The 14,238-nt window shown below is 38.7% G+C and overlaps 1 protein-coding gene across 1 annotated transcript in view; it reads left to right on the top strand.

The window, feature by feature from the left end:
* Positions 1 to 14,238, top strand: part of grin2da (glutamate receptor, ionotropic, N-methyl D-aspartate 2D, a) — a 366,952-nt gene that overhangs the window by 340,106 nt on the left and 12,608 nt on the right. The window contains exons 15-16 of the mRNA XM_011480970.4: positions 5,573 to 5,642; positions 6,115 to 6,232. Of these exons, the coding sequence (XP_011479272.2) occupies positions 5,573 to 5,642; positions 6,115 to 6,232 (188 nt within the window). The remainder of the gene's footprint in view (positions 1 to 5,572; positions 5,643 to 6,114; positions 6,233 to 14,238) is intronic.

Here is a 14,238-nt window from a genome sequence, read left to right as displayed (position 1 = left end):
TTTAACTGGATCCATGCAATATTTGCTTACTTTAAAGAAGAAAAACTGTAGATTTCTTGGCCCATGAAAAAATAAAAATAAAAATACATTGAATGGAGTGGAACAGGGACCTTGCAGCCAGCCAATGATGACACCTACATCACTTATACAAACTTTTTACAGCAGCATTTTTTCATCATCTCCTTAATGACTTGCATAAAGAAAAACTCAGAAACACAATTTAAAGCTATTTTTTTTTGTATATGTCGTCCATCATGAGTAAAAGTGTTACAACAGCATGTTAAAAACACCAAAAACAGGATTTTCGTTGGAGGAGTGGGTTTTCAATATGGATAAATACATAAATAAGTTAAACAGAAATAGATTCGTCAACATATGCAAAAGACTTCAGACTTTGTTTAATAAACTTGAAACCTAAAACTAATTCCACTTTAGTCTATCAAAAAGCATACATTTACATATAAACAGCTTCCCTTCTGTAGAACATCGGTGTTCGGCATAAAGGGGAAAAAGCTGTAGAGCTGTTTGTTAGTTTGAAGAGGTGCAGTGAGAATATTTGTAATTGCTGCCTGCAGTCTATTTCGTAGCCCCTGTGCATTCATGATAGATGTTTTAGCTGTTTTCAGAAATACAGAGAAACCGTGTTTAGTCCTGAAACACCGCAGTCCCTGTTACTGTGAAGCTTTTGTGTTCATGTTCAGTGTAATGTGAATATCCCACAGTGCTTTAATCATGCAGGTGGTTCTCAGACTTTTTCTCTAGGGTCCCCCTTAAACAATAATAATACTAATGCTAGTCAGAAGAATAGATAGTTTAATGAATGGATGGTTTAATGCACAGGTTTTAAACTCCAGGCCTCGAGGTTCAGTATCATACATGTTTTCCGACTAACCTGCCATTATAGCTTCTTATGTATAAAAGACACCTTAGAGTGGGAGCCGGTTTAGCTCGTGCTGGTTTGCGGCGCCTTCCGTCCGTAAAACCAGGGTTCGACTCCGGGCTGCTCCCTGTTCCCTTCTCTACTTCTGTGCCGGTTCCAAGCCCGGTTTGAGAAGGTTGCGTCAGGAAGGGCATCCGGTGTAAAACATTGCCAAGTTTACCATGCGACTTGTTTGCTGTGGCGACCCCTGATGGGAGAAGCCAAAAGAGGAAGAAGATGTATAAAAGACACCTTAGCTATGTCAACAGCAAGTAGGGCCAGGTTTCCAAAAAAAACATAAGAATGCCAGCCCTCGAGATGGATAGTTGTTTTTTTTTAAACCCTTGTGCTATCCTAGGCACTTTAACATTGGGAGTTGGGTCATCTAGACCCACTAGACAGTGCTCTGAACCTTTTTTCTTCAATGATTTGTGATCTTCACTGGTGTCCATGTATTACATGATATTCTCTTCACCTTTATCCACCTTTGTCATGGTAGGGATGACACGTCAAAGTAAGGGTGGGGTAATAAGATAGCACAAGGGGTTAAATGTGAATGTCCTTAGCAGGAAATGAGCTACACAGAGTACAGAGTTCTGGTTCAGTCCGGCACCATTAGTCCTCAGAGGTGTGTGGAAAAAACAAAGAATTTCAACACACAACAACTCTGTTGTTGTTTTATTAGCCACTCAATTATAAAGCTAATTCTAAAAACTTGAAATTGTAGTGAAAAAAGCAAAATCCTAAAATTGTGTGACTCACAAAGGCGGAATGGAAGGACGCAAAGGAGTAGTCTTGTTGCATCTGGCACAATCCCACAATTTTGGAACCACAACATCTGTTTGTTACAAACACTGCAGAGACCCTCATCTACATTTTTTTTTCTGTAGGTAGACTCTGAGTAAATTGAAAAGTCCCTGATTCAAGAAACACTTTTTAAGCTAACACGGCCTCAGATCAGCTTTTGTTTACGAATTCTCTCCTGCCTGCTAGAAATACCAGTTCTTCTATGCCCCTCCATCCTTTGAAACAAACAGAATTAATCATAATCAAAATAAAACATGACTGCAGCAGCTGCATGGCAGTCAGAAAATATTTAGGTGAAGTGCTGCTTTGCCTCTTCATGTGGGTTGTTTGCGTGAGAGATTGGCTTTGTACACTCGTGCAGGAAGTTACAACATATTTAGTTGGATGCGTCTTTAAAATTATCATTGTTGCCGTTTATCTTACTTCCTCATCCTCATTTCACATTATCTTGTTTCAATCTGCTTATCATAGAGCCTACGGTTGATCTCCCCCTCCTTATCTGAAACTCTCACTCACCATGTTGACAAAAGAAAATGTTATTTATGCCATTTAGATAAACTGTAACATGAAGATTATTATTAGTCTGTCAAAGGAGTTGACTTGACTCTTGATCCCACTTTTCTCTCCACTCTCTTTATCTCTCAGGCACCTTCTCCTGTCTGGTCTTCCTTCTTCCCCTCCTCCTTCATTAACTCGTAGCTCAAGGCTAATACCCTACTGTGCTACTTTTTCTTCCATCATCAACTTCGCACTTCCTCCCCTTCTCTGTGTATCCAACCTCTTCACTTCTTACTCCATTCTTCAGCAAAGTTCCTCCAGCTGGTATTTGGGTGCTGCTGGCTGAACGTGAATTGAAATGAGAGTGAAGTGAAGGCAGAAGTGGAGCAGGTGTAGCGACAAATTCATCATCAGCTTGAGCGGAGCCCCTAATCTTATTTAAAAAGCCTTTACCTTACTTTTGATTTACTTCAACTTTTCATGACCTGCTCATTCTTCCGCTCTAATGACTTATTCAAACTGAGGACTTTTTTTTTTGGCAATTTTTGCACTTTTAGGGGATTTTGGATCACCAACAATTTAAAGCTCACAGGAACAGGATGAAGACAGAACTGCAAAAAATGCAGGAAAATTTTTAGATCAAGATTAGCTTTACTAATCCTTTGATTGTCATTTCTACCGGAGATTTAAAAATACACTTTTTAATCAATTCGGAGCACATTGCAGTTCAGTCAGAGCAACCAATGAAAAATGCTTTCATCCATATATATAAGGAAATGCATGTTCAGAGTGAAGCAACAGTGACCCGCTTCTCAGAAAAGCCACACATAACAACTGTTATACATGGTGGTGGCAGTATAGTGGTCTGGGGCTGCTTTGCAGCATCAAGATGCCTGCACTTTTTATGATTGATGGAAAAACCGAATTTTGTACTCTACCAGCAAATTGTGAAAGGGGACATTCTCCATCAGTAAATGTAACCATGCTGCATTGTGGGAGTTTCATCAATTAAAGCTGACTCTTTAACACTGGAGCTTTAGCTTCAGTTTTGGCATTCTTTTGACTTCCGTAACTCTTCAAACGTTTACGGATTTAAAGTAATTCTGAAGTGAAAAAAAGCAGCCTTTCACTGATAGTAGTGAAGTGCTTTCACAATCGCTTAAATTAGTTGATGTGTCAAAGAGAAAAGCAGATTGGCGCCGCTATGCAATTTGCATATTGGTGCAAAGCCGATATAAAAAGCCATTTTCTTTCCACAGTTGATTCCCTTTGATCGGGCAAATGGTCGAGAAGTTATGGTATGTCAAAGAGCAATATTTAGGTGTTCCAGTGTCAATTAAACATGGATGTTGCAGTGTGGGGATGTGGTGGTGCTTTGTCCCTTTCAGGACCTAGGCACTTATTTATTATTGATGGAAAAACTACTGTAAATTCCGGACTACAGCGCACCCGCCGCACCCACCCATTTTCGCGTGTGTAACTACTTTTATAAATACGCAAGCCGCGTCTGAGTACAAGCCGCATGTATTAGGCAATATTGTCATCCTGACAAATCACATCCTGACTCCTAAAGTAAGTGTGATTCATTAGTACACAGTGGGTGGAGTCAGCTTTGCCTCAGGCTCATGTATTTGAGTTTATCTACATCTGCCAAACAGCATGGAACTCTATTCTGTTCACAAGTTCCACAGTTATGTTTTTCTATTTATTTATTTATTAATTTATTTTTAAATTATTGACAATCTAGGTTTCATACATAAAATTACAAACAGTAAACATATAATCAACATCACATCCCTCAGTTATGATGAGGAAATTTACATCCGCGATTTACTATTTCCCATGAGTCTTAGGGGCTAAAGGCGGGGCCAAATCGTGTCTGTGTAGAGCAATCGGACTTAATACTGTACGTTTTGTGTATGAGGGGCGGATGCGTTGTTACGTGTGGGAGCCATCAGACTGCCATCGGCCCCGCAGCTCACACGACACGCAGTCTCCAGCTACACGGAGGCTGTGAGCGTTTCAATGCAAAACTCCGCTCAGTCCTTAGAAACCATTAACACGACCACGTCAATTTGTGTTTCCAGTCGTGTCCCGACAAAATAAAGGCTGATGTTATTCTCACATATTTACGTGCAGCCAGCCGAGTCACTATGACTCAGAGGTAAATTCACTCCATGCGCTATTCTCTCCGTCACGCAGCAAACCGCTTTTCCAAACCCGATGGTGATGGTGGATTTTTTCACGCTGTTTTTAACGATTGCTTTTAACTTGAAAGCTTCATCATATTGTAGTGGCGATCACGTGCACGTTGGGTCTAATGGCACCAAAGGATTCTGGGATGCGGCCGGGCATGCGTGTTTCGTTTTGTTGAACCCTGACTGAAGTGTCTAAGACCTGAAGTCAACTCCATGCTGTTTGGCTGCTAAGCGGTGTGTTGAAAAACAAATGACTTGTGCTTGGTGTTAGATAGAGAATACAAACCATTCACTGTGTCCGAAAATGCGTACATGGCGGCTGCCAATTAAAACCATAAATTAGCCGCGTCACTGAATAAGCCGCACGGCTGTAAGCGCAGGAAAAAAGTTGCGGCTTATAGTCTGGAAATTACGGTAATTGTGTTCTCTACCAGTTAGTTAGATTATAGTTAAAAGAATTCACTTTTTATTTACTAAGGGTATTCTTGTGAAATTTTGACATTAGTTTGATGATCTAAATCATAACATTGTGGCAAATGTAGAAAAATGCTCAAAAGGTCAACAAAATGTTTACAGCATTCTTTGCTGGAAAAACAAGAAGATGCCACATGAAAAAACATGGTTTCACTGCTTCTGGTGTTTCGGTCAATACAGACAAAAACCGTAGAGAACCTTCAAAACATCTGTCCACGAATTAAGTCATGTGTTAGAAAAATAATGATGATGAAATGTGATGACTTCAAGTATTCACAGCTAAGCCGGATTTAACAGTCATATCACTACAATAGGGGATATTAAAAAAGAAATAGAAATGGGAACATGTCAAGTCTCCAAATGATCAGGAACATGTAAAACCTATGCACATTCTTGCATGCAGACCTCCCCTGCTGCTGTACTGTGTTCGGGTCTGTTCAGGCTTTGTGAAAATCACATCTCTGCTTTGTGAGATTTATAAAAGCTGATGCAAAATGGTGTATGGAAAGAGCCCTCTTCAAAAATCAGTTTTCTTTTATGAACATTGTGCTAGATTTTTTCTTTCTTTGTTGTAATAATTTCTTTCTGTGTTGTTCATTTTCCCCTTTGTCATCCAGCTCCTGGTCACGGATTTTGAACTCCTCAAAGGTAATTTGGCTCTTTTTCTTGTCTGCAGCAAACTGGATGCCTTCATTTATGATGCAGCAGTGCTGAACTACATGGCGCGAAAAGACGAGGGCTGCAAGGTAAGAGAAATTGGGCTGAACAATCACTGGCATGTCCTCAGGCCGCAGTGATGGTACGAAGACATCAGAATCATTATTTGCTTTCGTTCCGCTGGTTGTTTTGGTCATTTTTGAACGTTGCTTTTCATTCATAAGATTAGATTCAAGAAACTACCACAATGAAAAAAGAATTTTCTGTCATTGCACGTAATAAAGTCTGTGTGGGCTCTGTGCACTTAGACGCCTCATCTAACAGCCACTGGTGCAGTAAATGTGGAAATTAATTTCTCTACTAAAACTATATCTGACTGTTCAGCTCCAGGTTTTTAGGGGATTGCAATACTTCAGCAGAGCATGTAGCAGCAATAATAGGCAAAAGAAGAAAGCTTCAAACAAAAAAGTCACTAAACTTTTTGGTCTTATAGAATTCCGCCTTTTATTTCTTTGATAATCTTCTTAGAATAATGGCTTCTGTTTGGGTTTGTTTCTAAAGGTGATGACCATCGGGTCGGGTAAGGTATTCGCCACAACAGGTTACGGAATCGCCCTGCACAAGAACTCCCGCTGGAAAAGGCCGCTGGACCTGGCTCTGCTGCAGTTGGTTGGAGACGGTAAGTCAGTCTGGAAGGCCGTCGCGCTTGACATTAAAAAAGAGATGGAAAGAACTTAATCTGACAAGAAAAGCAGCTCAATTGTGCTTTGTGGTCCAGTTACAAAGGGAATGTGACCACAGGTACAGGTCATGAGCATGAATTATAAACCTCTGTTGGTAAGAAAGATTTTCTTTTTTACTGATCTGTTGTTAAAAATGTAAAGTGAAGATGGTAAAAACACAATTGGGCTTTAGAGGCTAAAAAAGAAGAATTCTGGGGAAAGGATTATGGATGCAAGCTTCTATTAGACATTGTCACAATTTGGGATTCAAGGATCTTCATTGCCATTTTACCTCTGGTCTCAGGCCAGCCTATTACATGTCAAATGAGAAATATCAATATTGTAAAAATTGAGCTGGATACAATTCCAATGGAATTGTCTTCTGTAGTATTTTTTTATTTGATTGCTTAAAATAAACTAATTCCAAATCCAAATTTACACCACATAGAGAAAAGTTACTCTATAAAGTTTGATGCTGCTTTCAAACATCTTTTTTGCATTGGATTCACCTTTTGTATTACATCAAGTCATCCAGAATGTCTGCTTTTGGAACTTTGAGTCATGGGAGTAGCAAACCAGAACCAAGATCTTTATATCCTCATCTCCTCCTTCTCCCATGCCAGCTGAGATAAATAATCTCTCCAATGTGGGTCTTTGTCAGGCCATCCTCCTGGTTAGATGCTGCACCATCTTCTTAGTGTAGATGTTAAAACCTCCAGAGCTCTTCATGTCACGTCAAACCGCTTTCAGATAAATTGAAAACCGCAGCTAGTGACATCCCTGTAGTATGCATTGCTTTATTTTAATGTACCTAATTCTATAAACACCCAATCAGTTTTAGTTATAACTTTTGAAAGGTGTAATTCTTATTTTTTTAAAGATCAATTTAAGATGATGAGGTCCCAACTGCTGAGGGTAAATCATTTTTTTCCAACATCAAAAGAAATTAAATAATCCTAATACTTCTGTATTAGAAAGTTTTATAGGAAAAGACTGCTAGTAGTTTTTTTTTTTAACTCTAAAACCCAGAATCCCTTCCAGTTTTGAGGATTTCTTCCTATAATGTTATGTAAGTTGTGTTGGATGCACACTCCAATAGAGTGGAACTAATGCTTAGCATGACTGCCAAACTGCAGGACTGATAGGGTTTACAATCACAAGTCAAGGAGGAAATTGGATTTCCTATTCTACACAATTCGATGTAATATTAAGTTGTCAAATTTCCACCTTTAAAATCATGGTTGAGAAAATTAAAATGTGGTTGAGAAAAATGTTTTAAGTTGGTTAAAACTAAACAAAAGTAGAATTTCTACTATAAAGTCATTCAGTCTTACATTCAAAAAGGACAAAAGACATTTCTTTTGCCAGAATACCAGACGTTTATTAAAAGAAAATTGAATCATGGGCTCCAAAATGTATATATTTTCTGAATGAAGATTGAGTTATGAAATATTTCTTTAAATCTACTACAGCTAAATACAGCAATCCTAGTTGGAGATTTTGGGACGACAAACGTTGAGAATGTTAAAGGTTTGATGGTGACGCAGTAATCAAGAAAATTATAGAACTGGATAGAACTGATGAGATGGAATAGAAACATCAAAGTAAAGGGTGACTGGGTGAGGAAGGCAGTGCTATGATCCTTGTCAGAATCGTCACACAAAAGGTTTCTCTTTGGTCAGGCAGATCATACACATTGAGTCTAATCCTGTTGAATATTAGCACCCGGGTAACTTCAGAGGACGTCACTGATTTATTCATCTGCTGGAGGCTCCAAAGTCAGAATGGCTGGTTTTCCTGCTCCTATGACTTTGATCTTACCCTAAGAAATTTCCCCTTTCTCAATCATGACTGGACTTCATTCCTCCTTCTACTGACTCCAGACATGTTTGTTTCTGAGGATTTAATAATCAGTTTGTGTTGGTTTTGTTCCCTTCTAAATAATCGCCGGTGCTTTTAGAATTTTTTGTTTATTTTTCCATTCTGCTATGCAGTTTTATTTGTAAGGTTTGTTTAGTCCAATTGGGTGCCACTAATTCACATGGTTCAGGGCATTATTGTTCACACCTCTGACCTTATGATTCCCTAGTGACAAGGTGAGTCGGTGACAAAGTCAGACTGGTGGTTTTTGTACCCAATTCCAAGCCTAATGCTGGATTTTGATTACAGAAAGCTTTTGGCCCTACTGTCAGTCCTTACTAAGACCAAAGAATGGAAGTCAACCCTCATCCCTTCCGTTTTTGGAGCAAACATCCTTCTAAAAACATTGAAGGGTATTGCATCTCTTGTTTCCGGCCTCTTTCGACACACTGAAAAAGGAAGTCATGGCGAGGTTCAAAGAAACAGAATGGGATTTAAAGGTCAGCTGAGGGACTTGAAATGTAGTTTGTGATTAAAGGCAGAATGTCATTTACTACAGATTCTGTCACAAGCTCGTCTGCCACTTCTTTTCACTGAACTCTTTTCCATCCCCCATTTCTTTGGGAAGCATGACAAAAATCTAATGACAGGAATGGAAGTTGTGAAAGTGCATGTGAATTAATCTATTTTAAAGTAAATATAGAGGTTGTTTTAAAAAAATACACTGATTATATTGATGATAGATTTAAGGCACAGCCATTAAACAACAAAAAAAGACTGAGACATGTCTGAATTCCCTTAATACTCACCAATCCCTAAAAGACTATACAGAGTGGGACTATCTAGTTCCTTGGTTTTTATAAGTAATTGAGACACTTTATTTCTTTTTTAAACAGAAAATATGAGTCACCCATTTTCCCCAATAAATACAAACGTTTTTATGAAGACTGTCTATAAATCCACTGTGTTCTGATGACAAAAACATGAAAATAAAATCAGTGTAAGTGCATTTTCTTTAATGACAAAGTGTTCAAACACCATTGTGGTCTATATTTGCCAATTTAGTGACGCATACTAGGTTTTCACAACAATTTCTGTAAAATTTTGGAATTGTAGATTTGGACACCCCGACAAACTGGCAATCGCTTTATATAGTGCATTATGTAGAGATGGAATTCAAACACAACCCAAAGAATTCATTTTTGGATTATATCATAGTCGCTTCATTGTATAAACTAAGTTATACTGACCAGAAATGTAAATATTGTTTAACTTTAAAATTAACTTGTGAGAGCTCTGTGGTAATGGAATCTTTTTTCCAATAACTCCCTATCCATTGCTTCAATCATGCTTGAAAGTTTTTCAGTACATCCATAGGGTCACCTGCAGCAGCTGAGCAGCTTCATTGAAGCAGTTATGTTTAGTTTTCTAGTTTTAATCCCATTCGTCCCAGAACTTGAACCAACAACCCTCCAGCCACTGGTCCTTTGATTTCTCTGCAGATATTGACACAACTCTATAAGTTGTCATAAACTTTTTTCGGAATACGTTTGTGCATTTGTTCTGGATTTCATTTGAAATGTTCTCTCTTTCTTTTCAGCATGTTTAGAATGAAGCCTCTGAGCTGCAGCCTTTTCACACTACGCCCCAAAGCCATAAACTCACAGTGCGCCGAGGCCTGTAATTGCTCAGAGTAATGCATCCCTTTGTTAGAGCAACATTGTTTCCTTATCATGCACATTGTCAGTCATCAAGTCAAACCCCCCGGGGAGCAATTTACCCCCCTTTTTCAATTAGTGCATTTAAGATGCTGACAAACGCCTCAGTGCTGGCAGTGACAGCAGCTCCCAAAGGTGCTGATGCTGACTGCTTCCTAGTGTTTTTTTTATTTACTTATCAAATGCAATCACATCTGGTAAATGATGATTTGGAGCCATGGATTATTATGGACATTTTGAAAACTATTCTCTGATGCTTAAATGTAAAAAGATGCAGGATTAGAGGGCTTCTGATCTGGTTTTAGTTAAACGGGAATCTAACGAAAATGAGCAGTAGAAGAAGAGAGCAGATGCACAACAATGCTTTCGTCAAAGACTTTTGGAAAAAGAGGCAGCTGTATCCCAAGTCCCACTTGGCTCCAATTGATTTCCAGGAAATAAACTGTGTTCAAAGTAATTTGTGGAAACAGCTAGAAGAATGAATGTGTCCGTTTGTGCTGTGCTGACAGCGTTCTTCAACACGACTCCCATGGCGGAATATGTGCAGAGTTCATCTCTGCTCCACCGTTCCTTTGTGTCTCCTGCAGATTTCTGCTGACGGCGCAGAGTCGATAAAACAACTTGCACACAAACGGCTGATAACGAGAACATCTGAACCAATGCGAACAGCTTTTGTCACTTTAGGTGCAGCGGGTCGATACAAAATTGTTTTTTTGTTGCGGTTGTTTTTCATATGAGTTTTCTAAGTCTTTTTTAAGACTTAAATATGGATCATCGTTTCTAAGAGAACAGAGTTGCAGATCTTGCGGCACAGTGTTTCATGTTTACTTCTTAACAAGTGACTTCCATTAGGTCAAAATGTGTTTTAAAAAACAATTCATCAACACTGACAGATGAAGTACATAACACAGATCTCGTAATTTATTATATTATTTATATAACTAGAGATGTAGTCAATAGCAGGAGAAATGGAATGTCTGCAGAAGTCCAGCTCTTGAGGGTCAGTGTCGACCAGAGAAGGTCATGGCCCATCCATGAATCTTGAGCGGAGCATTGTGGTCCAATCCAGCCGACGAGCTGCAGCAGCTCCAATTGTGGAAGAATTTCGTGCTGGTTCTGACAGAAACAAGTAACAACACAGTGTGTGGTGTATGAGGCAACCGTATTCATCAAAGACAAACACACAGATTGGGTGTACCGTACTATTTGGTTCAGTTTAAAGAAAACCACTCCAGAGAGAAATCAGTTATGTGTGTGCTGTCAAGTTTGTGCACATGAATTAAATTAATTTTTCTTATTTTCTTTTCTGTATTTGTTTTTCTGTAAAACTGAACAGGTGTTAGTTTTTATCTAAGCATTTTTTATGGTTTTACTTCAAGTTAGAATTCATCTTTTTGCTTTTTGTGATCATACATGTTACTAGATAAATTCAGAAGATCCAATAAGTGATGTTAAAAAGTAATTTTTTTTTTAAACTTACACAATGAAAAACATTTTTCAATCATATCCTTTTTCAAACTTTATCAATGCTTGTTTCTTAACTGATGTTGTATTGTAAAATATCTGGAACTCTTTGATTAGAGGCACCATAACTGAACACATTTGTAAAACGACCGTTTGTGTTTTGTTACAATTTAAAGTTAATCTTTCATATATTCATTTATCTTTTTTTTATTGCTTTCTATTGGTTTATCTGGAATACCTCCTGAAATAAAGACAGCGGTGTCATCAGTAAAGAGCTGAACAGGATTCCCTTAAATATTTCACAATTGTTAAAGAAAAGAAGAAAAATATGATTGCTTGTGCAAGCTTACATAAGGACTTGATCAGGTTTAACACACTGGTTAGCTTTAAATAATCACACCCTCTTTTCAAAAATAAGTAAAATTGCACCAGATTTTAGTTAACACACTCACCTGAACACATGTCTCCATTTTCATGGAGACATCCTATCTGTGTGTTTGTATCAGGATACAAATATCTAGAAGTTAGTTAGTTTTCTTTTGTCTCCAAAATCTTTGTTTCACTGTTTTTCTACCCTACTTTCCCTCCTCCTCAAGTTTGGTTTTTCATCTCCAAAAATAAATACATCTTCTTCCGTTTGTTCCCATTCGGGGTCACGGGGCTGCCGGAGCCTATCCCGGCCACTTATGGGCGAAGGCAGGGGACGCCAGTCTGTTACAGGGTCCAAAAATAAATAAAACAAATTAAAATGACTAAACTGATCAATAAAGACATTTTAAGTCACTTTTAAATTCAGAAGGAGTTTGTACAAATTTAAACCCAGTTGTGTCAAATATTCAGCTTAGCTGCTGAACAGGACAAAAAAAAGGAAAACGATGTGGGTACAGCCGAGGTCAACGATGGCTGCCAACAAAAAAGAAAAATAAATTTTATTTTGACACTGAGGTTTAACGTTTAAGCCCCCTAAAGTTCAGACCTCAGCACCTCCCTGATTTTGATTGAATGGCTAAAATGTTTGCTAAACTAGACAATCTATTTGTGGACACATCATCATGTTTCTTTTGAGATTGTAAGAATTTTCTCGGCAAATATTAAAAAATAAAATCCATTTACTGACTCGCCAAATGGGATTCCGTAACAGAGGAGGGTTTTTTGGAGACGGAGTTTAAGTCTCCAGAGATTCCCCTTTGTAAATAAATGATTAAACAATGAGGTGGAAATTTAGCTTGTAAATATGCAGACATTTTAGATACATCAAGCCGAGTAATTGGTTCAAAGAATCTGGTTGAAAGAACGAACATGTGTTTTCTACATAATGGGGGCGCTTTAGCCGGAACTAAAAGGCCCATCATTGACGGCCTGCTGCGATCGGAGCAGAGGCGAACTGTCTGGGTGCCACAGTTGATGCTGAGGCTGCTTGTTCTTCAGTTGCTGCTGAGTGTCGATTCCTTTCGGAAAGAGAGAGAAGAACATCCAGCGCCGCCCTCTTCGAGAGATGTGTTACAGACACCCAGCAGGGGCAAAACCAATAAAGACAAATTAGTCACAGACACAATTATAAGGTCTGAAAAGCCGCAGCTTTACAGGGTGACACCTGTCTGCCGTCACAGCCGGCTCTGTTTTATCTGCGGCCATTCAGAGAGAAAAAAACTGCTTCCCGGGTTTCAAAGGCTTTACCTGCAGTCACGCCCAGCATCTGTTTAATCCATCTTACATTTCAGACTCCTTCTGCAGGTCGGACTGAGTGCAAATGTAATTATGAGGGGATTTTTTTTTTAAAAGGTTCCGGGTTATCTATGTAATAGATTGACTGGATGCAAAATATTCATTTTTTACCCTATTTTTACAAATAGTAGAAAAGCAATTGTGAAAATAGTTTGAGCAGCTACACTCTACACCTCCATTCCTGCTCCCACAATTCTAAGGGTTTTTTCATATTCGTGTTGCTGTTTTCATTATAAAAGGATTTTTATCTATTACAGCTGAACAATGCTGTGATGTGGCATCAAGAAAGACATAGCCTCAAATAATTTATTCTGTCAATCAAAAGGAAGCTGTGACATTACATTTAAAGGATTTCCTGTCTTTTCTGGTCTATTCAATAGACGCTGACCTTTAATGTCGAGGATGTAATATTGAACAGAATGCAAACCGAAAAATAACAGAAGCACAGATGCTTTAAGATTTTCAGCTCTTCTAAAGTTTGAAGCCTCTTTGATTTTCATTCATAGCGCTCCTAGTGTCTTCCGTGGTGGGTGACAGTACGGGACTTCTTCACCCTAGAGCCACGTTTTTCTATCACTTTTCATGTGTGGCTTGGCATTGTGCTGCAAAAAATAAATAAATAAGCAAGTCTTTCCCTGAAGGGTCTGGCAGCTCGGGATGTGTGTGGGTTGTTGTCAACACCTGAATATACGCAGGTCTTCCTACGTCCTCTCAAAACTCAGTCGACTCAACAGAAATGTTCCACAAAAACCTTCCCATTGACTGTAAAAGAGATCTGGACTGAGTGAGTGAGACGTCACCCATAGAAAGACTTGCTTTCAATTCAGTCTCCATTTTATTGTAAAACCGCTGTCGCCATGTTTGAACCAGAAATCGTAAGTAAGCAGTAATTGATCGGAGTAGGCCTGAGTCTATATTTCTATGGCAACTACTCTCTCCAATCAGGAGTGAGCATGTTACAATCTGTCAAACACCTTTTTTTTTTTTTTTTTTTAACTTGTCCTGTCCAACAGCTGGGCAAACAGATGAGAGCTGAGGGCCTCTTGTGTTGGACATATTTTATTTTAACAAGAGGGGTTATTCATCTTCAGACAAACCAAAGGTATGTCTGAATAAACCCCTTTTGTAATTGAGGCCAAACTTTATTAATTTCAATCATGTTTGAAAATCTTTGGTGTTGGACCGGACGGAAAAGG

The sequence above is a fragment of the Oryzias latipes genome, chromosome 11 (assembly GCF_053564925.1).
Source record: "Oryzias latipes strain Hd-rR chromosome 11, Olatipes_Hd-rR_3.1".
NCBI classification, from domain to species: Eukaryota; Metazoa; Chordata; class Actinopteri; order Beloniformes; family Adrianichthyidae; genus Oryzias; species Oryzias latipes.
Note: the sequence above shows the minus strand (reverse complement) of the source record. Positions and strands in the feature narration are given on the sequence as shown.